The 26,206-nt window shown below is 55.8% G+C and overlaps 9 protein-coding genes across 9 annotated transcripts; 7 read left to right on the top strand and 2 right to left on the bottom strand.

Annotated features, from left to right (window-relative positions):
- Positions 1-1,321: 1,321 nt before the first annotated feature.
- On the top strand, positions 1,322-3,269 carry J7T55_009527 (uncharacterized protein; the record flags this gene model as incomplete). Its single annotated transcript, XM_053132594.1, has 4 exons — positions 1,322-2,270; positions 2,326-2,635; positions 2,694-3,077; positions 3,134-3,269. 4 exons carry the CDS (start codon positions 1,322-1,324, stop codon positions 3,267-3,269), a joined length of 1,779 nt encoding a protein of 592 aa, XP_052989359.1.
- A 503-nt stretch (positions 3,270-3,772) lies between these two features.
- On the bottom strand, positions 3,773-4,213 carry J7T55_009526 (mitochondrial import inner membrane translocase subunit TIM14; the record flags this gene model as incomplete). The annotated part of the gene is made up of 3 exons (XM_053132593.1): positions 3,773-3,914; positions 3,980-4,107; positions 4,163-4,213. The coding sequence occupies 3 exons, from the start codon at positions 4,211-4,213 to the stop codon at positions 3,773-3,775; spliced, it is 321 nt and encodes a 106-aa protein (XP_052989358.1).
- A 296-nt stretch (positions 4,214-4,509) lies between these two features.
- On the top strand, positions 4,510-5,380 carry J7T55_009525 (ribosome biosis protein rlp24; the record flags this gene model as incomplete). Its single annotated transcript, XM_053132592.1, has 4 exons — positions 4,510-4,514; positions 4,584-4,607; positions 4,678-4,744; positions 4,811-5,380. The coding sequence occupies 4 exons, from the start codon at positions 4,510-4,512 to the stop codon at positions 5,378-5,380; spliced, it is 666 nt and encodes a 221-aa protein (XP_052989357.1).
- Positions 5,381-6,298: 918 nt separating this feature from the next.
- J7T55_009524 (uncharacterized protein) lies at positions 6,299-6,850 on the bottom strand (the record flags this gene model as incomplete). The annotated part of the gene is made up of 2 exons (XM_053132591.1): positions 6,299-6,676; positions 6,755-6,850. 2 exons carry the CDS (start codon positions 6,848-6,850, stop codon positions 6,299-6,301), a joined length of 474 nt encoding a protein of 157 aa, XP_052989356.1.
- A 5,666-nt stretch (positions 6,851-12,516) lies between these two features.
- J7T55_009523 (uncharacterized protein) lies at positions 12,517-14,068 on the top strand (the record flags this gene model as incomplete). The annotated part of the gene is made up of 3 exons (XM_053132590.1): positions 12,517-12,531; positions 12,625-13,175; positions 13,315-14,068. The coding sequence occupies 3 exons, from the start codon at positions 12,517-12,519 to the stop codon at positions 14,066-14,068; spliced, it is 1,320 nt and encodes a 439-aa protein (XP_052989355.1).
- Positions 14,069-15,266: 1,198 nt separating this feature from the next.
- Positions 15,267-16,361, top strand: J7T55_009522 (uncharacterized protein; the record flags this gene model as incomplete). The annotated part of the gene is made up of 2 exons (XM_053132589.1): positions 15,267-15,626; positions 15,687-16,361. 2 exons carry the CDS (start codon positions 15,267-15,269, stop codon positions 16,359-16,361), a joined length of 1,035 nt encoding a protein of 344 aa, XP_052989354.1.
- Positions 16,362-16,946: 585 nt separating this feature from the next.
- J7T55_009521 (uncharacterized protein) lies at positions 16,947-19,331 on the top strand (the record flags this gene model as incomplete). The annotated part of the gene is made up of 1 exon (XM_053132588.1): positions 16,947-19,331. One exon carries the CDS (start codon positions 16,947-16,949, stop codon positions 19,329-19,331), a length of 2,385 nt encoding a protein of 794 aa, XP_052989353.1.
- Positions 19,332-19,991: 660 nt separating this feature from the next.
- Positions 19,992-20,511, top strand: J7T55_009520 (uncharacterized protein; the record flags this gene model as incomplete). The annotated part of the gene is made up of 2 exons (XM_053132587.1): positions 19,992-20,169; positions 20,246-20,511. 2 exons carry the CDS (start codon positions 19,992-19,994, stop codon positions 20,509-20,511), a joined length of 444 nt encoding a protein of 147 aa, XP_052989352.1.
- A 2,154-nt stretch (positions 20,512-22,665) lies between these two features.
- On the top strand, positions 22,666-26,097 carry J7T55_009519 (uncharacterized protein; the record flags this gene model as incomplete). The annotated part of the gene is made up of 2 exons (XM_053132586.1): positions 22,666-22,757; positions 22,857-26,097. 2 exons carry the CDS (start codon positions 22,666-22,668, stop codon positions 26,095-26,097), a joined length of 3,333 nt encoding a protein of 1,110 aa, XP_052989351.1.
- Positions 26,098-26,206: the final 109 nt, after the last annotated feature.

Raw genomic sequence — 26,206 nt, 5'->3', positions numbered from 1 at the left:
CTGGGGAGATTGACAAGCCGTCGCTTATGGATTAGGCAAATGCAACCGAGCTCCTATCAGGCGTCAGCATTCATTGATCAAAGGAGAGCAAGGATTGTGTCGGCCCCCTGATGTATTGGATATCTTTAATCTTCAAACCTTGTCTTTTGCTTGAGATGAGCTTCATACGTTTACTTGCTTCTGGGTGCCACGATGCCGCGGGATAATCTCTATTTAAGTGGATCCTCTGCTGTACGCAGACGATCACAAGGGAAGACTGAATTGCCCAACTTACATTGTCAAACCCAGAAAAGTTCTTGCAGCCTCGAAACATCGAGTACGGACCTCATATATCATGGGGCTGATGGAATGCCGGAATGCCAGAATGCCTACCTGGCTCTGTTGGAATATCAAGTCGAGTTCAATGTCGACGAACCGTCTGGGACCACTATCAGCCTCTGTGAGCGAAGTTGCTCTGTCTACGAGGAGAGCTTTATTGCCCAAAATTGACTGCCCGGAAGCATCTCGGGAGAGAAATGGGCATTCTGGTACAAAATAGTAGGCACTGCCTACGAGTGTAGCAGCAGCCTTTTCGTAGCTGGTGAGAAATCTGCTAGCTGAGCAAGTCGAGAAAGATGGATTCCAAGCCAGCTACATGCTGTGTTGCTTGCTTGGACCTTTGTGCCTGCCAACTTGGTGGGGGAAGGGGGGAGCACGTAAAAAATCGACCGCAAACCAGGCATCCATCTCGCTTTCTTTGGTCATACTGGTCCATATGGTTTGCTTCCTCAGTCTTGGACTTCCAGCCCTTCACGACTCTAACAGGCTCTTATTTGAGGATCAGCCTTCCAGAATCCTGCCTTGATCGACCAGATTGCGCCTGAAGGTGGGAGTTCCCATCTGATGATACCGTTGTCCTTGGACAGTTTGCCAGATCTCTAACGAGTCTACTGAGCAGGGGAAAGGAAGAGAAAGAGAGAAAAAAAACGAGAGTCGATTTCCCAGACCTGAACACCTACAGACCAGGTAAGAGCAAACCACTCAAGTCCTCGCTTACTGTGGCCAAACCCCCCAAACATTCCTCGCACCTGAATAAAGAATTGATCCAAAGCCCAAACTCGACTCACAGGTACTCACGCATCGTCTCCTGAGAGATCCTTTCCACTTGCTCGGTCTGTTCCTGACATCCATTGTCGCCTAACTGGCCGAAGTTGCTTCCCAATCACGTACCAGCAATCGGCGATCCTGTTCTTGCCCAAATCAAAGCTTCTTCCTATTCCATATCCACACAGGGGTTTTTGCTTCCGAAATGGGATCGAAGGCAATAGAGAATCTTTCAAGAATGTTTGGGGACCAGAACATCTGGGAGCCACCTTCCCCATCCCCCAAGACCCCTGAACCACCTCGTGCACCACATCGTGGCAGTGGTCTTCGTACCAGGAAAAACAACCGGAAGCCCAAGGTTGTAGACCATCAGGACTCCAGCTCCTCGGACGAATACTCAGAGTTGAAGACAAGGTACTGCGCAAACGAAGATCTGCCTGATCCGAGTGCAAATTGCAACGGACGAGGTGTCAAGGACGTCACCTTCACCACCGCTAGCGGGCCTGCTACTTTCTCCGAGTCCGAGCAGGATGCGACCGCCTTACATGACTATGGCCTCAGCGAGAGGGACAAGGCTCCGAAAGGGGAGGCATTCGTTGCGTGGCAGTTCCTCATACGCTACTCTGAGATGTACGTGGGCAAGGGCAACAGGCCCAGGGTTGCGCCATATTTCGAGGAGACGGCCTTGTTTGAGAACCAGCAGTGGGACTTCTTCTATCTCTTCGAGCCCGACGAGAGGGTAGAAGATCCAGTCCTTCTCGTGCCAACCCGGCAATTAAACGCACTTCTCCACAGGATCAACAAACAGCTCAAGATCAACCTGACCGTTCCTGGTGGCGGAAACGAGACCAAGTTCTATCTGCGTTTCGGCGTTTTGGACACACCAGTCCCTCGCTACCTCGGTCGCACAGACGGTTCCGCTTCGTACAAGAAGCTCCTCAGCAGCACGCCGCAGCCCGAGGCAGAAGACGACCTCACGGGACTGACTCAGATTCAGCGCGATGAGTTTGCGGAGATCGTCAAGAAGACCAAGGAGAGTTGGCAGGGGAGTGGCAAAGGCAGGGCCAAGTCGAAGAGGAAGGCGGAGAAGCGTTTCGACGATCGAAAGCAATGGGGACGAACCACCAAACGCCTTCAGCGCTATCTGGGCTTGCGCAACAAGGCGTCTCCTATCAAGAGCTATCGAGGTACGATTTAATTTGTCTTGTCTGCCTTAGGAATAGGCTAACTTGTTGTTGATAGTGTTCACTGGGCAAGAGCAACTGCCCTTCAAGGAGTGCACGCTCGATGTCGGTGCCCCAGCCCCTTTCGACCAAGAGGGACATGTTGTTTTTGTTTGCTTCGATATCGAGACCTATGAGAAGACCCCCGGCCTTGTCACCGAGCTGGGTTTTGCCATCCTCGACACACAAAAACTCGTCGATGTTTCACCAGGTGCTGGGGCCAGGAACTGGTTCGATTTGATCCAGGGCCGCCACATTCGTATCAAGGAGTACTCCTACATGAGAAACACAGAATATGTTGACGGCTGCCCGGACAGCTTCATGTTTGGGTAAGGACGAAACTCCGCACCCATCCCTTGACAATGCCTTCAGCTAAAAACTCGTCAGAAACTCGGAGTTCGTACCTTTGACCGAGGTCCTTGGGGTAGTTGAGGACATCATGTCCCCGAAGTTGGACTCCGGAGAGCTGAGAAAGGTGGTCGTCGTCGGCCACGACGTCAAACAAGACATCCAGCACCTGAACACCCTCGACTTCGACGTTCATGCAATGGAGAACCTCTTGGAAGTCATCGACAATCAGAGTCTGCATCAACACCGAAGCAAGTTCTATAATGGCCAGTCTCTCTGCGCCATTTTGGCGGGCCTCGATATTTCATACCGATTTCTGCACAATGCGGGCAATGATGCAGTGTACACACTGCAGTCTCTCCTCTGCCTCGCTGTTCTCAAACGACAGGAGAGCCTGGTCAGAGCACTGAAGAAACAAGAATCGTACGTTTTGAGACCATTGTTTCGTGTATATCGCAACAACTGACAGAGTGCCCCAGACTTGTGACCACGGACCAGAGACCCGAACCCGAGCCCGACGCGGAAGCAGGCTGGAGCACAGGAGGCGAGGACACTGACGGCGGTTATCCTAGTGCCGCGAATCCGGGCGCAACGAGCACATACAATCAACTCTGATGTTTGTGGCCGTTATGCTCGCTGAGAGTCTTTCTTCAGAAATTGTCATCACTCAGCTCGAGGACCAGGAGAGCTCAGCAGGCGGCTCTGGTCAGGGATCATGGTAAATCAGCGCTGGCACAGCAGTGGAAACGACAACATGCTTCGATGCGCACATAATGGAAATTGGGATCTTATCGAGACCCCAAAGTTCAACCCAACATCTTTGTCGATAGTTGGACACTTTGGGCTGTGGAAGCATGCACAAAGGTGTGGTATGGCAGTTTGAGAAGTGTAGAGCAGAGAACATACGATTCTCCCCATGCCTGACTGCTGAGGCACGAGATAGACCTAGCGATGAGCTATTTTTTGACCACACCCAAGGGCCCCCTCTCCGTTCCCCGTGAGATCGAACCGTAAACGCCGTTGCTATGTGTCGCCGTAGTTTATACACCATCCGAAATATACAAGAGAAGGCTGACAGGAGCCTCCTCATCCTTAGCGCCTGAAAGAGATCATTCCCGTCATGTCGAACTCTTCTCTAGAAACTCCTTCGCCTCATTCACTTTCGTTGCCAGGTATGGACTGCCGCCTCGATCCGGGTGGTTGAGCAACATCAGTGTTCGGTGGGCCTTTCGGACCTTCTCTTTGGTGACGGCACGCTCGCTGTAGGAGTCGGTCAGCCGTTGTCTCCTGTGGATGCGCATTTCCTGGGGTGAATGGGAACTCACTTCAGAGAGAGAATCAAGCTCGCTTCCTTCTTGCTCATGCGCGGCTCGAAGCCGCCCTTGTAAAAGGCCTGGCCCATCGCGCCAACGCCACCGCGAGACCTGCGCCATGCGATCGTTGCGGCGCGACCCTGTGACATCGCTCATCAGTGAATGCGCAGGAGCCGGAAGAGGTGGGGGACATACGAAGAATGCTGCGGCAGCGATGCCGGTTCCCCACGCAAGTACTGATGCCATTTTGGTTGTTGATGGAGGGAGAGATCTGTTCTGCGGCAAGATGTCATGCTAGGAGAGAAATCCCGTCCGCAAGTACTTTTTCAACGAACCGACCGACCGACCGGCGGACCTTGGGCTTGGCTGGCCTGCCGCTGTGGCAACCCCTGCACAGAACCCACTTTAACGCCTTATCGGGGTCTTATCAGATTCTCCCCCGTCAAAATTTAGAGAAACTTTTGGGGATCGATTTCTGTAAATGCGTCCGTCTCTGAATCTTGTAGCATATCACAACAGGAGACTGTGTTTGGTCGTCCAAGATGCGGTATGCAACCCTCCTGCACCATGCTATCTTCTTCATACCTGAGCCATACTGACATTTACTGATTTACAGTATCGAAACCTGTTACTTCTGCAGGTTAGTATCTTGATCAACCTTCCGCTAAGGCGTGAATGCCCGCGATAGCATCAGCTAATCCTTCCCCCAGCCGGCCGGCGTACCCTTCCAAGGGTATCACCTTTGTCAGGAATGATGCCAAAGTCTTTCGATTCTGCGTACGTCTCCCGCGTCTCCTACAAGGAACCAAAGATCCCACCCCGGCTCACATCTCACCATGACAGCGGTCAAAATGCCACAAGAACTTCAAGATGAAGCGTAACCCCCGCAAGCTGAAGTGGACCAAGGCCTTCCGGAAGGCCGCCGGGAAGGAAATGACAGTCGACTCGACCCTCGTCTTCGGCGCACGGCGCAACGTCCCCGTCAAATACGACCGCGAGCTGGTGCAGAAGACGCTCAAGGCGATGGACCGCATCGGCGAGATCAGGAGGAGGCGTGAGCGCGTCTTCTACAAGCAGCGCATGGCCGGCAAGCGGGCACAGGAGCTCCGCGAGGCGCGCAAGCTGGTCTCGACCCACGAGCACCTGCTGCCCGTCATGCGGGCCAGCGAGCGCAAGAGGCTCGAGCAGGAGGGCGTCGTCGTCGACGAGGCCACCATCAGGGCGCAGAAGAAGAAGCGCACGGCCAAGGCGTTCGGCGGCGAGGTCAGGAGGAAGAGGCTCACGGTCGACGGCGATGTGGTGGAGGAGGTGGTCGAGCAAGTCATGGTCGACGAGGACGCTGGGGACGACGACGACCTCGACGACGACGACAACGACGACGGCGACGAGGACGATGACATGGACATGGACTGAATGTTCTGACAAGGACGAACGGCGGCATCGTGCTAATGGCATGGCGGAGTTCTGGGCGTTTATGGGGAAAAGCAAGGAATTTCATTGCTGGGCTTCACTCACAAGATTCCCTAGATTTATTGGGAGAAGCCATGAAACGGGACAGCACATATTCTCGGTACGAGCCTGGTATATCAAAATTAGAGGTGCTCAAGAGCAACGAGGCAACTGGTCGTACCAGAAGGCCGTCTGCCTAATTCCATGGTCTAAACAGTTCGTTGGGAACAGTATTTCTATGCCCAAGCCAAAATTGAATCCTGCATCGAGCACAGTCTCTGCAATGGCCTGCCCTGCAGGTTCCTGATCCGCTCGATTGCCCACCAGGACCTCACCTGGATGATGTGCTTGCACGATCTTTTGCAAACATGTGCTGGCCCAACAAACTGCTCGCCCGTCAAAGCCTAGTCTGATCGAATATAAGACGACGTTGCGAAAGAAGTGCTCAACTGTAAAGCTCTCTTGGAGCCTCAACGGAGTCCTCATGTCCCAGCTCCTAAGCCTCTCAGTCACGAGACACTTGGAGGCGTGTGAAGGCCTTGCACTGGTAGCGAGTCCAACAGATCTGTTCTCATTGGCAAAGCCAAACCCCTTATTACGAAAGATCAATGCTGGCCACAAGCGTAACATCAAATATTAAGTCCGCAGCATCAGGGACCTCGTTTTCACCCCAACAGGCACGCGATGACTCAGAACCCGTCGGGTAACCCATATATGGGCAGTCCCAGTCAGGCTCGCGACAGCCGCCGATCGAGTAGGAGGGGACTTCACATGAAGTGATGAAGCCTCTATATTTCTGTCAAGCAACACCCGGTTCACTGCGAGCCTAGTAGCTCGAAGAACACAAGGCTGCCTGACGCGACTAGCCAAGAGCAGCGAGACTCACTCCATGTCTCTGTCGTGCTGGTGATATGTCTTTGGCGGGGGCGGCAGGCTGGAGTTGATATCCTCCTTGACCTTGTCCGCAATCTCCTGCTGCTTTGTGACCTCCTCGGAGTCATCCGCTGGGGCATCCTCCGTCCAGTTCCCAGCGCCGCCTCGGGAGCTGAAGCCTGTCCTCGGCTTGCCCGCCTGAGATGCACTGACGGCAGCTTTGGTCCTCTCGACGACATCCTGCCTGTCCTGCGACTCGGCGATGGTTGGTGGCTCAGTGTAGTTTCCTGAGCCTCCCCTACCGACCCTCACATATTGAGGCGGATGAGCGGCCGCGGCTTCTGCTATTGGTGCCGCTGTAGCCTCAGACTTCTGCGACTCTGGATCCTGTAGTGGTGATGTCAGGACGAGCTGCGGGACAGACAAAGCAATCACACCAAATAAAGTCGCGCAGAGATGACTGACATGAGCGTGTTGCGCCCGTTCTGCCTCCTGAATTTCCTTCTCAGGGATGAAATTACCCGCGCCGCCGCGGCCAATGCGTCTAAATACGTCCGACATATTGCGGTCTTTGTTTTATGACTGTAACTATAGCAAATGGGGGAAATGACTGTGGACCGCTTCGCGATTTCGACGCAGACAGGCTGAGATTGAGTAAGAGACCCGTACTGCACGGCAAGGCTCCCGGATCGCATTGATGCCTAGGTAGGGACCGCTCGACGCCAGTGCCGTTCGATACTCCAAGTGTTGGGAAGCCCCGCTAACCCCTGATGATCTGTGCCTTGTGCCTACTGGAGGCCGCCTGGCCCCCCTGGCACCCGAGTGGTGGTGATTGTGCTCAGTGGGCCTGAAAGCGGGCGCGATGGCAGTCTTGAGTGGGAAATGAGAAACACTTGCCTGTCGCTGTGTCTCATCTCACTCTCTGTGCTCTCTGTGCGTGTACGCGACGATTACTCTGCCACTATGGCCCCAGTGCCTATGCACACACAGCTTCACAGCTTCGCAGCTCGCTACCTCATGCCAAGTGCCTAGCTTGAGGCCGACATCGGCTCCAAGCGAAGAGGGGACGCCGTCGAGTGCTCTGCTTTCAAGCAGCAGTGCCGTATCCCGCCATTACGGGAACCCATGGCGAATGATTCAGTGCCAGTGAATGAAAAAAAGGGCCAACCGCAGGCGGGTTCGCAGGCGGGCAGACGGGGCGCCGCGGCCCTGACTACAGGGCGAGCCGTTGCTCAGCTTTGGGTCTGTTAACATTCCTAAATGCTCTGTGCACCCATAACCGAGTGCCTGGCCACTAACCAGCCTGTAGTCCGGTCTTGGGGTCTGGAGAGATCAAGGCAATGTACCTCAGTGGTCCTTCGGTACTCGCCTGCTGGGCGGGTAAGGCTGTGCTGATCCTCATCCTCCCCCTCTATTTTAAGGCCGTCGGGAATGTCCACGCATTGGTGCACTATGCCCAAGTGGTATGCTGTGGTAATACCTCGTCGCTGAGAACGGCAATAAACAGTTACTCCTGTGCCGTCCGTTACCTTGGGGGCCGCCGCGCAACTCCTTTCTCCATCCGGTCGATACGTATACGGGCGATGTCCATGGTTATTACGAGCTCCCATTATTAGCAGCAGCTCTCCAATGCAAATCCGGCTGTCTCGGACACGGCATTTGGGGGACTGCTGATCATGAAACGTCGACGGATAACAGCGGGCACCGTCTTCCCACTTGTCAATGGAAAACACATGCTCCGTGCCGCTGGGTGGCTGTCAATCCTGGCTAGCTGGGTAGAGCTGAGTGCCACGCAATCCTGCCCAGCTGAGCTGCTAGGCCTCTCTAGTGGTGTACTGTATGTATCGTGTGGCAGCACCACCACGGTGATGGCAACAGGAGAATTGTTGGCAGCAATTCAGCAAATAATTACATGGGCTTCCCCAACTGCGGTCCCAAGCCTGGCCATCTGGCTGCAAGGGTCGAACACCGCTACCTCAGCAGAAGGATTTCGTCTCGCACAGTACAAAGTGCAGCAACGAGCCCCCGCCCGCAAGAGTTGCGGGCTGGGCGGGTCAGCTGCCGCCATCATTGGGACGTCATCCGCTGGGTGGCCGGTGGCCTTCTGAGGCGGATCTCACAGGACCTGACAGCTAATCCACTTGGTGCGGGCATCGTGAAAAGTCCCAGGCGTCCGCTTTTCTGCAAGGACTCCACGCTGGCCAGGTGCCAGGTGCCACGAGTGCCTCGTTTACCCCAGCTGTGGCGACGGGTATCGTGAACCTTGCGAGAGGGACCGAGAGGGACGTCATCGTGCGATTGGGCCCGGCGCCAGGCGTGCAGAGGAGCACCAGCCACACAGCATCCGGCTAGCTGCATCGTAGAGACTGAAGAGTCCGGTGCTTGGCCCAGAAGCAAAACAGAAACTGACATATCGGGTGTTTCCAAGCCCTCGCGCTGGGGCAAGCAAGGCCAGTAGGGCACTGTAGCGAAACAACGCACCTTCATCGCACGGGAGAAACGGTGGCTACGCTGGCACCATATTGGCAATGCGGTCTGATTAGCGTTGGTTCAACTCCTTTTTGGGTTCCCCACTAGACTGCAACGCGTTCCGCACGGTCGGCGAGACGCCTTCACAAGGGCTGACTATTGTCTGATTATGTGGCGCAAACAGATGTCCATCAGTTGGGTTTCTCGTCAGCCTTTGGCGACTCACATAGACTACATGTACCAGGTGGTCATCCTGCCATGCCCTTCTACAAGCACCCCAGGATGCCCGTCCAAGCTGTCTTTTCCCAATGGGGCCGGAAACGCTGGCGATCCGCTGGTCGGGACGACAGTCCAGGCCACCTCTTGTGTACCTGGTCCTTGAAACCGGCAAGTCCAGACCTCGACTTTATTAGAGTACCTACGTAGGCGGGCGCTGTTATTCTCCGGATGGTGTGACAAAGGAGGGGTGGGTTGAGGCAGTTGGGAACCTGACCTCAAGGGATCAGCGTTGAGCCTACACCACAACGGTCTTGGGAGAACAGGCGCCTACGCACTGGATATTGCCTCACTTCTTTGTTAGACTGCCTGTCCAGACGCCGTAGCAATGGTGAATATTCGTATACGGATAGTACGCCCCCGCCGAGCAACTCCTCACTTCACTCGCAGCGCTAGAGGCCAAACCGGCAGGTGTGCTGGGTCAGAAGCTGCGATTGGCCGTCATAAAGATTGAGGTTATAGAATCCGGCCTCCAGTTCAATCGAAACGGGCCTCCAAACACGAGGCCTATTGGTCGAGATGCCCATGGCCAGGCTGACCGGAAAGCAATTCATTTGGCGGGTTGTTTGATTGTCAGGCACAGAACTCAATGCAGTCTCATCGAGGAGGGGAAACCGGCTGTCGGGGCCGTTTCATACCAACTTGACACAAGTGGACCTAGACCACAGATCATCGATGCCGTCTTTGTGGGCTTGCGGAGAAAGAAAACCGGTCTGGCACGTTTTGGGAGCTCCATGGAAGAAGACGAAGCTTCCTTCACGAGACCAGACTAGACGCACAGTGACGAACGCATCGAGACTGGCTTGGAATCTAACACGATCCTCCGGGAGGCCAGTCGAGATACATGCTAGCTGCCAAGCGATCTTCGACTCCTTTCGTGCCGACCATCACCCGGCATAAAACTAATCCGTCCGGTGAAAGAGCCTGAGCATTGCACTGTCGAACTTCTAACTACCCAAAGAGTTCTCGCCTGAAGCTGGGGACACAGCAAGAGCGGGCGCCGTCATTCGACGCGCGAGATCGGGAACAGCAGCCAAACATTGTGCTGTCATTTGCTGGAGCACAGGTGCTACTTGGTAGCTCTTCATGCATGACTTCGCTAAGATGCTTGTCTACCGAGGCCGAGTCTGTCGAGAAATCTTGTCTGGTTCTGATCCTGATGGGACCTGGACTCGCCCCTCGCAGACAAGCCCTCAACTTCTTGACCTGTGGCTCAGAGAAGCTGTCGTGCATATGACTACCTCTTGCCCCTTCCATACATTCGAGACTGGCATGGCTTCGACAGTGACACTGCTGAATCCCACCTCACGAGCTTCTCTCAAGCACCAAAGCACCCCTCCCCCGCTCCTCATCCTGTCGATCCACCCCACTCACGATACACCATCGGCCCACTAGGCCTGCAGGTGACTGCTGTGTGCAGCACTATGTACCCTGTAGGATAGAGCTGTCACCCTTGTACCCATTCTTGGGGGAAGGGGGAGGGATGGTGGACAGAGAGTGCCCAGTCGCGCCTGTCCAAAACCATACTGTGGACAACTCTAGGCATGTAAATGTGCACGGTGTGTGTGCGGCAATCATCGCGAGAACCAAGCGCACAAAGCTGCCGGCGGGGGGATTTGTTCGCACAGTCAGTCAAGCGGCGCTCACAGTGCAGCAAAGCGGACAAGAGACCTGCTCGAGCTCTCCCTGGCTGCAGCTGCTCGTCTCCCCTGCCCTACCCATGCTGCCATGGGCGTGTGTGGTGGTATCGAGATGGTGGTACCGGGCATGGTATCTCGCTGCAGCAGGCTAGGAACAGGAGGTGGTGTGGTCGACCAGAGCACAGCGCCCAGGTGACCCGCGAGCAGATTGCCTGGAATGAGTTGGCAGGACCACCAACATGATTCAGTGTATCGGATTCTCTAATGCCCAATGAGTCTGCCGAAGACACGGCGCGAACGAGGCAGGCCCGTCGGAGCGCCCCCTGACCGTTCTATTCTGCTTAGAGCGGGCTGGCTGGCGGTAGCAGCAAATTGTCGAATGTCACACGTTCCTCGTCTGTCGCCTGGGCCTGATCCGCCAGGTCATCCATCTTATTAATGACTTTTGGCAGTGTCCGTCAAGGTACAAGGTACTGCGCCGTGCGCGGACAGGCGCGCTGGCGGGGTGGGTATCACGGTACGAGGGTGTCTGGTGTCTATCAGGAGTTGCGAGCTCCAGACCCTCGCTCCAAGGTTACCCCCTTTTACGGACACACCCCACCCAACCTCAATGATCTGCTGGGCGTCTCATGAGCTCGCAGGTGTCGGGATGATTGGAAGGTGCGTGACTGACTGCACAGCCAGCTTGCGCGCCTGCCTTACAGTAACAGTACCCAGGTAGGCAGCATGTCTCCATGTTCCTATGCTGGCAGTCTGGATGGAGGTCTGGCAGTCTGGCAGTCTGGCCAGCCTGGGTGGGCAATGCGTCTCGTCTCCTTGTCATCCACGTCCGCAAGGTCCCAAATTATTTTTTTGCTCCTTCGCCATTGCTGTAGGATCGGCAACTTTTTTCCTTCTTCTCTCTATTCTCTGTCTCTCCCAAATCCAAAAACATACAGTACACTCCTTGCCCCCCTATCGTTGCTGTTGGTACCGCTTTGCTACTTACGTTCGGACTATCTGCTTCTGCCTCAGATCCCACTCACTCCCTCGCCCGGTCGTGACCAAGGTCCAAACAACCCTGCTATCTCGGCTGCATCAAGCGTTACCTAAAGCGCAGGGAAACGAAAGTTTATCTATACATCCTGACTGTACATTCCAAGGTTCTCCAGGTAGCAGCCGCTTGGGACCCCCCAACTCGTCTCAAACGGTGCCCGTCTCGAGCCCACAAAGCCGTTCTAGCTCAGCTCACAGCTCCTCGCTCTATCTCTCTCTCCTCTCAGGATCCGGCTCCGCTTTCTGGTGCCTTCTATTCCTCCCAAGCTTGCCTGTCGATAGCCCGTTCGGTAGCGCTTATTCACGAGCCCACCCCCCTCGATCCGTCTCTTCCAACTTCTCAGGCATCCGATCCCTCATCTTTGTTCCCTGGGCCGGGTTTTGGAGAGAAGCAAGCTCCGCGAACCAGGAGGTACCCTTTTCTTGGAAGCACTGTACAACTTGTCACCTGGACACTTTTTTGCACCAAGCCACACGTTCCGAAGCAGCACCGACCAAGCAGGGGGAGAAAAAAAAGGGATCGCCAAAAACAAAAATTCCCAGCACTGCACTGCACCCTCTCACTTGCCTCGACTTTTTCCCGATCCGCGATCGATTTGTTACCCACCACGCTGAGCTGTCTTCAACTTTCCCCCAAAAATATTCCCGCAGCCACGCCACCAGCCAACACAACAAAACAAATCACGCCAGGACCACTCAATTAGCCACTTGCTGTTGCCGCTTGCTCAACAATTGGTACCAGACTCTTACAAAGGGATCACGACTTTTTATGTGGCATTCTCGGGACTGAGATCGGCAACATCGGCAATGGCCTCTTCCAAGGTAGATCAACATCAATTGCAGATAATAATGCCTGCTAGCTCCGAAAGCTGCCCCAGTTCACCAGCGCTGATCTCCGTGTTCATCAAAATCTAGGACATCGTACAAACCTCGAGACCATTGACTCACCGGCCATCGCTCTCCTCCAACTCCCTCACGGGCACGAACAATACACGACAATCTCACTCACGCACGAACTCGCACACGGTTCTCACGGGGCCGCTCAATACTGCACACCGCGTAGCACGCCGCAAGAGCGTCACAAGCAGCAACGCAAACATCGTCGCCGCTGCGGCTGCTGCTGCCGCAATCGGGGACATGAACACCAAGGTTCCGTCTCTGCCCATCAACATCGGCGCCCGGCGGATGTCCAAGTCCGGCACTGGCGGTCTGGCCTCTCCACCGGCCAGCATGCCCGCACACAAGTTTCTGAACATGGAGGTCAAGCCGGAACATCAGGACAGCGCCATTGACGACCAGGAAACTGCGTCTCCCGAAGAAGGGGACGCTTTGCAGAACGATCGCGTTCGTAGGGCTAGCGACGGCCAGCCTCAAGCCAAGGAAGGCCGGAGGTTCAACCGACCTGAACTGCGCTGCGAACACTGCGGGAAGGGATACAAGCATAGCAGTTGCCTGACCAAGCATTTGTTTGTGCCCCTGTCTTCTCCCTCTCCCACTCCTGCAACGATCCTCCCCCTGGCCGCGCACGGCGGGCCAATTGCCGGGACCATCCTCTGCCGTTGAGATGCAAGGAGGACAAAGTTTGTTGACTCGTTCTTTCCTCAGGTGGGAACACACGCCGGAATGGTCTTATACTTCCAAGCTCCTTATATCCAAGCACCAACAGGTTCAGCTCCTGGAGGCTGCTTCTGTTCTAGTTGCCATGAATGACCAGCCGCCCAGCCCTCCGGACTCTGCGCGTGAGACATCGCCATCTGTTTCTGGTGGGTCATCTGAGCAGGTCGATGGTCGCAGCTCTGCAAATACCACGCCGCCGCCCCATATGGACGGTCTGCACGCGACAGATGTGGCGAAGTATCAGTTCTCCCCCACCTCCCCATTTGGCGGCGACAACTTCCGAAGCGGGATCTCTCGGTCGCTGTACGCAGCCCCTTCGGAGAGCTCGTACGCAACAAGCGTGCCATTCGGCTCAGGGTTCGGCCATCAGTACTTGGAACCGAGTCCTCCGCCTTCTGGTTTGAGCGTCTCCGGAGAGGCAAACAACCTGGCCAGCAGGGTTGCCATGTTGAGCTGCAGTTATAACAGCAACAATGGCTCCCAGGCCGGCCAGCTGCATGACGGCGTGCCTGCAGTCCCTCCCATCCCGGCACATTTCCTGGGGCAGGCCTCCCTGGGGCAATCTCCATTCCTCAGCAGCTTCCCCAACCAGGCACCAGAGAGCTTCACTCGTGGTGACAGGCGTCGGGGCAGCGAAGATGTGAAGATGGAGTATGGTGACAATGATGACGATGCTCGGTCCCGGGCCCGCAGCGACGAATATGATGTTAACGACGGCTTCTTTGGCCGGATGGAGGAATGACCTTCAGCCGGAATAGCTGAGTCTTCTTCGTTTGCATTTGATGTGCCACGGTCTGCTGTTCGGGAATCAACTGGGATGGAGTCAGGCAGGGGTGGAGTTCTGGCCGGTATCGTTGTCGTTCTCCTTTGTATCACCTATATAAGCAATATTCGTGGACGCTTCGCTCCGCCGCGGCGGCCCTCAGCACCGAAGAGTTGGGAGACCTCGTGGACGACTCAACGGAGTTGCAACGAGGCATAACTCAACGAGGTTAAAGTGAGGGCCAGCCTGTGAGAGCGTCGAGCCGGAGGTCCCCTGTTAGTAACAAACAAATGGAATAGTCCATTGCCAAGCAAATCGGACCTCAATACCAATCAACATGATGTACCATTGAAGTGCGAGGATGTGTCGCTGAACTTTAGAAGTAGTGGGAGACAACAACCACGTTGTGGACAGGTCGCGAATCAGTCTCGCAGCCTTTTCCCGAGACACAGATGGGAGGAAGCAGACGATTTATAAGAAAAGGGAAAAGAAAGGAAAGTAAGGAGAGCAGAATGGAGAGGGAAAACTCAGGGTCCTTCTGCAGAATCTTCGCCCAGAAATTCTCCGCGCAATGGAACCTTTCCGTTTTGATGAGCTGTGGATACTTCGTGAGTTCAAGTCATGCGCCGTGACAAACGGAGAATGCCTGCCGCTAACATGACCGGAGAACGAGGGCAAGACCAAGCATCGATCACGCAGGCCCTCTCTAGGGAAAGTTCTCGATGAAAAGGAATCACAAAGAGATTGAAATGGCGCCGTGATTTGTAGAATTGGTTGGAGAGAGTTGTTGTGCAGAATTCATCAGCACAGGCAGGTGGCTGGCAGGCTAGCATAGCAGGCTAGCAGTGGAAGCTTCCGTACCTAGAGCTGCAGCTGTGTGCCTTACTGAGATCATAGTGGGGCAGTAGTTGGTTTCCCCTCGCAACGTGCGGCACCCCTGTCAAATTGCACTAGGTTTTTGAGCCGCAGAGCTCAGAGAAGCTCTCGAGAATTGTTACCTGGCTTTTTCCCTTTCGCACAACGCTTCTTGAATAACGTCCACCGAGACCTGACATCTCATCTTAAGCTCCGGCTCAGCGGAAGCCTGAGTTCTGCCCTGTTAACCTCCACAGTACCGCGCGATATCGCCGTCCTGTGGGTACCAACGACACCTGTTTACCCACCAAGCGCATGCGCAATGTCTTCGTCTAAGCAGGTTGATGCCGTCGACACGGATGCGGGAGAGGGATCGAGCTCCTCTCTCGCCGTGGCTAAGCCCGAGAGCACCGCCGCGCCGGCTGAGCGCAGGTCTACGTTGCCCCCGGTGCTGCAGTTCCCGCTCGTGGCCATCCTGAGCTTCTCTATCTCTTCGCTAGGCTACTCCTTCATCAACGAGTTCACCCAAGGAGAGCTGGCAACTATCATGCGCACGCTGGAAACGCCGCGCGAACTGGGTATTATGACGGCCTGGAGGTTGACAGAGCTGGCGCTGGGATGGTTCGCGAACTTCGATTCGATTGATCTCGCGGCGCTGAATCTGCTTTCGCACAGCCCCACTGTGAGTTTGCGCGAATCGGCCTGTCGGCATCACAAGACCTGAGACTAATCGGCGCGACAGTTCTACCTCATGGCTGCGTTCTACAATCTGAGCACAAAGACTGCGATCGCAGGCCTCACTGTGGACGTAATCGCCAGCTTCGTCCCCTTCCTGCTACTGCGCCCGCTTTCTGCCGCACACAAATCCTCGTCCTCGACGCCCAACCGCGAGATCATCGCCGACAAGCCAATCCAGGTCCTCAGCACGCTCCTCGCGAGCTTCATATACAGCGTGGTCCTTTTCCTCTCCTACAAGACCTTCCTGCCCGGCATCCTGGTCCTGTACTTCATCGGTATCCCCACCGTCGAGCCTCTCCACAGCGCCACGAGCATCTATGTATCACCACTCGCAACGACCCTGGCTCTAGCTTCTGGTATCGCCGCGCGTAGCTTCATCTTCACACCGTTGGCTGCGACGGGGCGCACGGAGGCAGACGAGAAGGCCGCGCAATTTGACCCAGTAAATGCTAGCTTGGGTGAGACGTTGTGGTGGAATATCTGGGGATACACAACACAGACCAAGGTTGGTGTTGCTAGGACAATAGTTCTCATGGTTGTCACCGGTATCAACACAACCCTCCAGGGTACACTCACCATCAGTGGAGTCGAGGCCACCGGTGCGGCAGTGTATGCATCTATCTGGGTCGTTGCTGCCTTCTTCACGGGCGTCGGCTTGGGGGCCGTGGGAGAGGTGTAAAATCGAGCAAGAAAAGTGTGTGTGTAAATTCTTGAGGGGGAAAGGCGTTGAGAAGACTTCGATGAAAGGCATGCGAAGAGAGAGAATTGGGCCAGCTTTCATTTTGAGCCATGTAAAAAGTGAAGACCAGCTGACATAGATCACCCGGGAGCATAGCGCAGGAAGCCTTCACATTTGTGAAGATCGCAGTCTCTTCGTCTAAAATAAATTTAAATGGGCATTTGCTTCTGACCCTTGGACCTGACTTCTGATCTAATGAATTCTGGCTCAGTGTAGAAGAAGCTACAAAGCTTAATAGATGCATTTACCTGGTTAGTGCATAGAGATCTGCGTTAAGTCCATGACCGGTTCTGCTTACATAATCAGCGTTGCTTTCCACACTTCACATGTCGATCAAGCTCCCAGTCACGCTGGTTTGGCGCGACTGCCAACAGACAAGGAGAAGCTGGAGCCTCATCGCAAACGCAATGCGCCATCAGCTTTCTGAGCTCATAGTCAGCTCAACGTGACCCAAAGATATGCCAAAGAATCACACGTTATCGATAGTCCACATCACGGTTTTTGAGGAAGATTCAGACGCCCAAAATGAGCGCCGTCGAAGCTGGTGTCGCGGAGATCGAAGAGGAGGAATCACTATCCCCTCGACAGAAGGCGCCCTCCATTCACGAAGCCATTGAGTCACTCGACTCCATCAACAATGGCAACCTTGGAGTTCTCGATGGGCGCGCCGACCCCGATGCGCAAGCGACCGTCACCGACTTCCTGGAGTTTACGGAACACCTGCCTGCCGATGTCATGCGCTCGCTCACCCTGATCGGCACGCTCGACCAACATCACTCGAGCGCGTCGCTCAAGCTCCACGAACTCACAAAGCTGTGGGGCCAGCTCCCAAGCTTGCCACCCGAAGAGAAGCCGCAGCCCGTGCAGCTGAGGAGCAACATATCGGATGAGCTGAACCGTGTGATGACGTCGCGCGTCTACTCGCACGCCGAGGCTGTGCGGATGGCAGAGAATGTGAACAGACACGTCAACAGGCTGACGTTGATACATGCGAAGCTGCGTAATATGCTAGAAAAATACCCCACCGATGATATGCAAAAGAGCCCGGTCGCGAGAAACAGGTCACCACTGGTCACCCGCGGAACGAAACGCCAGCCCACTGGTGCCGACCGTGGTCGCAGACCCCGCGGCCCTAGGATAACCGTTCCTGGCGATGTTCTTGCACCTTACGATGTTGGCTACGATACGAACAGCGACGAGAGTGATAGTAGTGAGGATGAGGATGAAGAGGAGGAACTCGCTGTCTCTCGGCGGACACCAGCGGCACGCGGAGGTAGCCAGAAACCACGGGGCGGCAGGAAGGCGCCTGAAAAGGCACCCAAGACCCCGAAACCGAAAACTCAAAAGGCTTCGCAAGCGCAAACCACCGGCGCTGCAAATACGCCCGCTGGACTCCCCACCCGCTCTGCGCCTGTGGTTCCCCCGCCGGAGAATGTAGTCGTTGGCAGTGAGGATGCCCCATGGTTGCAGCTGACACCATGGGAGCTTTCAAAACTTAGGAAGCGAATGAAGAAGAATTCTTCGTGGGTGCCTAGCGAGACTATGATTCACAAAGAGCTTAAAACTCTCGGTCGTGGCTATGACGGTTGGGCTACGGCAAAGAAGCAGGCCGAGGATGAGGGCCGGCCATTCGAGACGACACTCCCTCAACCAATTGTCGATGATGCGACAGGTTCCGAGCACCTTCCCATGGGGGCCGTCACTCTGGACTCCGCGATTGCTGCTGAGGATAGGAACCTCACCAACCGTGGCCACGAACTGAACAAGGCCAAGAAGATCAAGAAAGATCGCATGTCTGATATTGCGGCTAAAGAGGCCGAGGAGTCGGCAAGGAGATTCGCTCTCATGGCCAGGAACTTCCAGGTCTCCTTCCAACAACCGCAGTCTTCTGACCAAACTCCAGTGAAGGCCGCAAGCAAGAGATCACAGAGCAAGAAACGCAAGAGGGATTCTGTCACAGAGGCCGACGCTGAGAAGCCAGACACGGCAAGCTTGAAACGGTCAAAGACGGAGACACCAGTCCCAATTCCACCGCATATCAACATGCCTCGCTCCCAGCAGACGTCTGTCCCGCCTTCCCAGTTGACACCCGGCGGCTCGCAGACTTTGCAATCGACAACTCCTGTTCCCATTCCCTTACCACCGGGCCAGGAGCAATCAATCATCACGGTTGGAACTAAGTCTACGGCTGTGTCACCTGCTCCTAGTGCTGATGCGAGTACAACGACGACAATTGTGCCGACGAAGGCGCCAGCAGATGACGGTCCTCAGTCTCCTATCAAATCCACAACCCCCATTGTGCCTCCTGGAAGGGAGACGCGAGCCAGAGAAGCCAAGAATCAAGCCAAAGAGAAGGCCGCTGGACTACCTCCCATCAAGACGTCAGGCTCGCGCGGGAATACCCCGTCGGTAACGACCCCTGGACAGGATTCATCATCACGCCGACCCTCATCACGCGGCCAGCAACAAGGACAGGATACTGGCCAGCCGGCGGGCCTGGCGGCAGATAGACCCCGCCGCGCCAGCACGGCGAGGAACACACCCGCTCCGGAGCAGATGTCATCGGTGAGACAGCCCAGCAAGAGGACTAAGAGACCTGCGCCGGGCATCATCAGCCGGACAAACTCGGGCGGTAACAGCGCTATAACGAAGCGCAAAGCAGCGCCGAAGAAGTCGAAGCGCGGTGGTGCACGGAAGAAGGATGAACGTGGTGCTGGTCAAGCGTCTGCCGAAGCGGAGGCGGAGGTCGAGGTGGATGAGGATGGGAATGTCATCGACCCACACGAGCAGAGGTATTGTGTTTGCAACCGCGTTAGTTTTGGGACCATGGTGTTGTGCGAGAACGTTGATGTAAGTTGCATTCCTCCTCTCACATTGCTGATCTCGAGGAGAGGCAAGAGCATGAGCTAACGATGAACAACAGTGCCCATATGAGTGGTTCCATCTCGAGTGTCTTGGCCTGAAGACAGAAAAAAATCTGCCTAAGTTGTGGTACTGTCCAGAGTGCCGGGTTTCGCTTGGGATGGACGGGGAGAGCCGCGAGGGAAGCAAGAGAACGACGAAACGCTAGAAACGTGACAAGTTAAAGCTCCCAAACATTCATCTTGGCTCCCCTATTCACTGAGGAGGGGTACACGTTAATGCTTCCGCTTTGACAGAAGATCCGGGGCGCGCTATCAATGGCTCATGGTGGAGGAAACTCGAAGATGGCAGGAATTACTGAGGATTTTTGCACGAGTGACTCTTTGGTCCAGTCTTGGAATTGGAGGCCATTAGTATGGTGGTAGCTGACGAGGGCGATGGTGCGTGTTACATCGCAAAGGTCGAATGACTATTCGAAGCTTGCACCAGGGAATATGCAATCGTGAATTACACTCTTTCGTAGTCTGGTTCAGATGTGACTTCATTGCGGACCCACTGCAACTCGTCGGGTAGGGCCCTCCACTACAAGCGCATCGGGCCGTGCCCTGCTATGTTAACAACGGCGGAGGACCTCGATCACTCGCTACAAAACGCCTCTTAGATATCAACAATCCAAAGTTCCAGAGACACAGTCAAGTTTCACCCAAAATGTCGAACTACAACCCCGCGTATCCGAACAACGTGCAGGTCGACGCCGGCGTCAAGGAGTTCATCACGAAGTTCTACGGGGTGTCGGACACGCCGGGCAAGAACCAGGAGTGGCTCGACTTCTTCCACGACGATGCGACGCTCGTGATGGCGTTGCAGGAGGCGACTGGCAAGACGGGTGCGCTCCAAACAACCGCCCCGACCCGTTATGGGACGGAGAAACCGCTTTGCTGACACTTTTCCCGGGGGAACAGACATCCTGAAGGTGCGCGAGGGCATGTGGGAGAAGGTCCAGGCGCGGAAGCACACGGTGTTCCAGGTGTTCCCGGCGTCCTTTGGCGAGGGCAGGGGCAGCGACGACGAGGTCGAGCTGATGCTGTACGGGAACGTCGTCTACAGGTTGAAGGCGAGCCCGGACGGGGAGGACAAGGTGGACTGGGCTGGGCGCGCGAGGCTGACGAGGGCGCCTGGAGGAGGGGAGTGGAAGTTTGCATATTATCGCGTGTACCTGCAGAGGTGATGGTCCGACCGATCAACCGAAATAGGACAGCTCTGGACAACAAGGTGCTTGATTGCATATGTGCCAGGCCCTTTCGACAGCACCTTGGACCATCAATGGACGTGTTGGCCACCTAGGTACCTTGTTACAAATGCCCCCATTCCAAGGTTGCTAGTGTGGCCATGACTAGTAATTTGGTTATCCTCGTGCTGGTATCAATGGTCTTGAGTGGCTCTTATCGACCCTGATTACATACCACGGTACATATACTATCTACGTATGTGGCAGTCTATTTATTCCCCCACCATGCAGCCATGCCGGATTCGATCGCCCTCCAAAGCCCCCAAAGCAGGGGGGAAACGCGTCAGGCGGGGATCCGGAAGCAGTGTGACCACGGCAGGCGCCAGAAGCGCCCACCATTGCCCCTCCAAGCGTGTACGATGACGGTGTACCAGGTGGTCCCTCTCGAATGGCATCATACGGCGACAGAGGTGAACAGCCAACAACAAGGCATGATTATCAACCACGCTGTGCACGGGCTGGCCTCTCTCGCTCACACCGTCGGTATGCAATGCTGTGCCATGTAGGCTAGACTACGTACAGCAGCAGCAGCAGCAGAGAAAGAGAAAGAGGCTCATTGATCATCGGCCAGCACATACACACGCCAGGGCGGTCACACCCCAAATCCCCGTTCACCTCCCCCAGGGTTCGGGCCCCGAACTACCGAGTCCAGCCAGGCCTTGGGACGACGGTCAGCTGAGCAGGTAGACTACCTAGGTACCTAGGCTACAAGGAGGCAACTAGACAAGTCTGGAACTCAAGCCAAACCCCCTCTTGGGCTGAGGGGACGGCGGGACGGAGGGAGGGACAGAGGGAGAAAGCTGGACGCGAACTGAGCTTCAGCCGCTGCAGCATGACCTCGGCCGGCTGGAGGGGCAGCTACCACAGTAGACCCAGCTGTTGGGGTCCACAGTCCGTAATGTGCCTCTTGTCCAGAAGGAGAAACGGTCTCCTAACCGTCTACAGCACTATCGAGCAGGAGGCCAGACTGTTTCCGTCCACGGGCAACCGTGCAGCCAGATAACAGATAAAGGGCACCTGGGTAGTCTACATACGTAACATACCTTCCTACCTAGGTGGGAAATAAGGCAATGGGCAATGGGCATCTGAGATGACGCCTGTGGGGCTTCTGTCTCCACGAGATACCCCTGCCCGCGTGCCTGATCCCTGCCCCTGAACTGACTGTCACCCCGCCCCTCGTCGGTGTTGCAGCAGCCCCTCCAAGACAATGCCCATGCCCAGGCCCATGCCCATGCCCATGACCCCTGGCCGGTGATGACTGGCCGCCTGGGGTAGCCGGCACCGGTGCGAGACGAGGAGGCCTGGGGTCACCGCATCCTATCTACAACTCCAACTCCAGCCTGCCCTCCGTGACCTGCTCGTCCGTCTGTCCGTCTGCCCCTCCGCCCATTATCAACCCAAACCTGGTCTGTTATTCTCCATATCCTACGAGATTCGCGTTCTGCTTGTTGTTCACGATACCTATACTGCCCGTCTGCGAGTCACCCAGAGCTCCTGACGCATACCTGCCCTTCCTGTTCCTATTTCAGTTCCTGTTCCTGTTGCTGTTCTGTGCCTGAGACCTTGCTTGTACCTACTTATCTTCCATCCCTGGCCACCCAGACTCTTTGCTTCCTCCTTGCCTCACCTAGGCGTTTTAGACCTTTGACGACGGCAACGGCCATCCTACACAGCTAATACAACACGTCAGCTGGCTGTCCTCTGCCTCTGACTTTCACTCCTTTGTTTGCCACACTCCTGCTGCCAACTCGAGACTTGGGACACAGGCCTGGTCATTGTTCTAAATCAGTCACTCCTGTCTGTTTCTGCCCATCAGATATCACCCCTCCTACGCTCTCTCGTCATCGCGCCCCGTGACCACCTACTCAGCCCTGGCACGCGCTCATCTTTGTTGCTGGTCACCAGAAGCCTCCGCCCACATCGTGGTCGAGTTGCGAAGGTTCCCGGCTCTTGTCCAGAGCAGGAAACTGCTCTAGGTCTTGAAGGCCATTCGGATGCCCGGTTCGTCCCCCTCGGGCCCTCTTCACCTTTCATCCATCAACTCGTCTTCGTCGACTCTACAGCTGTACGAGCACCGTGGGCGGAGCTGATACCATGAAAGGTGCAAAGAAGGACAAGAAAAATGGAAAAGACAACGGCGGGGGCGTCGTCGCCGCGGTGACCAAGCACGCCGCCGGCAAGTTCGCGTTAGTCTGCCCCTCCACTTGCGGGCCCCTCTCTGGCAACCGTCTGCCCTGACGAAGGTCTCCCTGTGCCTCCTGCTAACGTATTGCAAGTGGTGACAGTCCCAACAAGGAGCCCACATCAGACTCTTCGTCGTCCCCAGTCCAGTCTCCAGACCTGAAACCTGCCAGCATACCTTCAAGTGGAAACACTGCACCCTCGCCGCTTTTGGACGCCGTCTCCGCCACGTCGTATACGACAAACACCACCAGGAGCACGACCGAATGGACAAAAGGGGTGTCGGGCCTGGCGGGCTCACCCGGGAACCTGATAAACCTCATGGGAGAATCACCGCCCACCGCGCCCTCTTCCTACGAGGATACACGTGGATGGTCTTCACCCCGTCCGATTTACAACGGCCAACCCGTATCTGCTTCACCCCCCGTTCAAGGCAGAAGGCCGCACAGTTTTCAAATGGACCAACATTATGCCCCATCAGAGGCGTACGCTCCGTCCGTTGCCTCATTCAGACGAAGCTCCATGCACTCTCAGACTGCCTACGCACGGGGCCCCAACAACCCGCCGCTTCCACATCAGCACCAACCCCATTTCTATGGCGCACCCGAGATAGACTTGGACTTTGGACAAGCAACTGGAATGAAGGCTGGTGAAAGGGGATATGCGTTCGGTTTCGACACATTACCAAGATTCCAGGGCACCAGCGCTCGGGGCAAAGACACAGTCGTGCTGACGGGCTATGAGGGTGGTCTCGAAGTACACTCGGCCACGAAAAACGGTGTCGAGCCTGTCGCCAGCCTGAAAGGGCTACGAGGAGGTGTGTTCTTTGCCAAGATCCTGCCTTGGACTCTGGCTGGCGAGGCATCGGACCCAAGCCCCCTAGTGGCTGTCGTTGTGCATGGGCCCGTGCTGCCACACAGCAATCCCGAAGTTAAAGTCGACGGCAATTATGCTAGTGGACAAGATCGCTCTGGGGCTGCTTCACCGGCAGGAACCGACCTAGGTCAAAAAGATGGTCTGGGCATGAGGACTGCTTCTGTCGACTTCTACCAGACCAGCGTGGATGTCTACTCGTTGAAGGACAGCAGGCGTGTCGCAACTCTGCTCGAAGGTCCAAGAATTCCTTTGAAAGTGCCCATCACGAGTCCGATTTTCCAAGCACCACTCCCCAGTGGGGCACTAAGGATCCTCGCCGATGGTGGAAACATTGTGATTGCTTCTGGTCAGACTGGTGAGAGCTGGATCTACCGTCAAGCGACCATCCCACACGAGCCAGGTGTCGAGTTCAGGTGCGTGGGTAAATTGTGGACGACCATTCAGCAGCCTCTGGTAGACCCAACACAAGAAACCGAGCGATCGCGGGCGAACGTGCAGCGTCAAGCACCGAGGGCCCCCATTATTGCCTTGAAGGGGAGATGGATCGCGTATTGCCCAGCTGCTCCGTCGTCCCAGGTGTCACTGCGAGCGACTGTACCAGTGCCAGTGCAAGGTAAAGCGCCAGGCCTTCTATCATTGACACCGCCTCAGCTGCCCAGTGTCGTTTCGGATGTCGACCTGCCAGCTGCCGACAGCATCATGAACAAACTCATGCGAGAAACCACGCAAGAAGTGATTCAAGGTGCGAAGTGGATTGGCGAGAAAGGGCTGCAAGCTTTCAGTAATTACTGGAGTAAATCCGCGATGCCTTCCCAGCAGGCTCGCTCGCCACCCGCCGCGCAGCCTTGGAACCCGCCCTACGCTCGAGCAGATCCGCCCCAGTTCCCACCGACCCACGGCACTGCGGCCCCAGCGGTCACAAAAGAGCCGGGTCTCGTATCGATTGTAGATGTTGAGACATCGCTGGCCTCGTCCTCGATACATCCAGCCACAACATTCGCAACATCAGGCTGCAGTTACCTTTCGTTTGCTCCCAATGGACTCTCGCTCTTCACAGCGAGCCCAAAGGGCGATGTGCAAATTGTATGGGATCTGATGCGCATCCAATACACGAAGTCTTCTCCGCTGCATACCTCGGCTGTACCAAGCTTTTCAAGCGGTCCTCGGGTGCGACAAATTGCTAGATTCTCGAGGATGACCGTAGCCCGCATCGTCGACGTATCATGGATGAAACCCTGCGGCGACTGCATAGCCATGGTCACAGAAAGGGGCACAGTCCATATCCTGGAGATGCCCGACAGTGCATTTGTTTGGCCACCTCCACGCCGGAGAATTCCCGCACAAGAGACGACTGCGAATGTCTCCGAGGGTGGCAGTTCTGCTGTGTCTATTGCCACCGGCGCATTCAACTCTGCTTGGGACGCTGCTCGCCCGCTGATCGACCGATCTCGCCGCAGCAGCTCGAATGCGCCCCAAACAGCCGGCTCAAAGATTGTTGGGCACGCCAACTACGGTGGCAAGATAATTGCTGCTGGCATTAGTCACTCGCTTGGAAAGACCGGAAGCGCGATCAATCAGTTCCGCCACAGCGGCGACAACCGTATATCGCTTCCGCTGAGCTCAAACGCCCCTGGTCCTTCATGTGTCATACTAGTTGCAAATGGTAAGGACCACTCGTTGTTCGTTCTCGGGGACGGGCTGGTGCGAACCTTCCCCCAGCGCCCGCGTAAGGTGCGGACTGCCGACGGAAGGCAGAATGCCACTCGGTTCAGGAGATACAAAGACTTCAAGCTCCCGACGCTGCCCGATGATCTAATTTGTCCTGCCGTCAAGCGCTTGGTCGATCCTGACGAGTATCTGGACCTCATGGACAGGGATGGTGATGGAGTCAACACGATGGTGCTTAATGCTCGGCCCAAGGTCCCGCGACGCAATGTCAGCGCAGACTCATCGATACCGCAGGCAGAAATCGAGTCCTCTGCGCCTTATCAGCCCTTCCATACCGACAGGCGTGTGGCACTCTACGAATATACCGTCGAGCAGGGAGCAAGCGCGCCTACTTCGCAGCTACCCACAGCTTCGATCCTTCTAGCCGACACTAATCAGGACAACAAAGCAGCTCGTCCTTCACCCCGGCGCAAGCAGAAACCAGCTGCGAAGGAGCCGGCGGACAGCCTGGGAGGGGCGTGGGCCTTTGGACAAGCGATCACTGCGAATAGGATCGACAGTGGCCGCCGCCACAGTAGGGAGGAAGAAGCGTTCGCCATGTCGACAGACGATGTTCGTGCGCTGCCACAGTCGGCTATGGAACGGTCTGTGATGCGCCAGCAGCGTGTCGACGACGAGGAACAGATCGTGATAACCACCAGGCGCCGGAGAGGCGGGGGCCGCCACGGAGACCTCGATGACGAGGACGGATTCTTCGAGGACGACTGCGAGGTTCTTGACTTTGCGGACCAGAGGGTCTGAAAACGGCCCAGCCCTTGTTTGACGAGATTCGCCGAGGTGGGCATCTTGAAGTCCTGATGCACACGTGAAAGGGGGGTTTTTGTTTGTTCATTGCGAGTTTAGGGCAATT

Source organism: Diaporthe amygdali, assembly GCF_026229845.1.
Source record: "Diaporthe amygdali strain CAA958 chromosome Unknown NODE_32_length_550834_cov_65_698784, whole genome shotgun sequence".
Lineage (NCBI taxonomy): Eukaryota > Fungi > Ascomycota > Sordariomycetes > Diaporthales > Diaporthaceae > Diaporthe > Diaporthe amygdali.
This window is presented reverse-complemented; position numbering and strand designations above follow the sequence as displayed.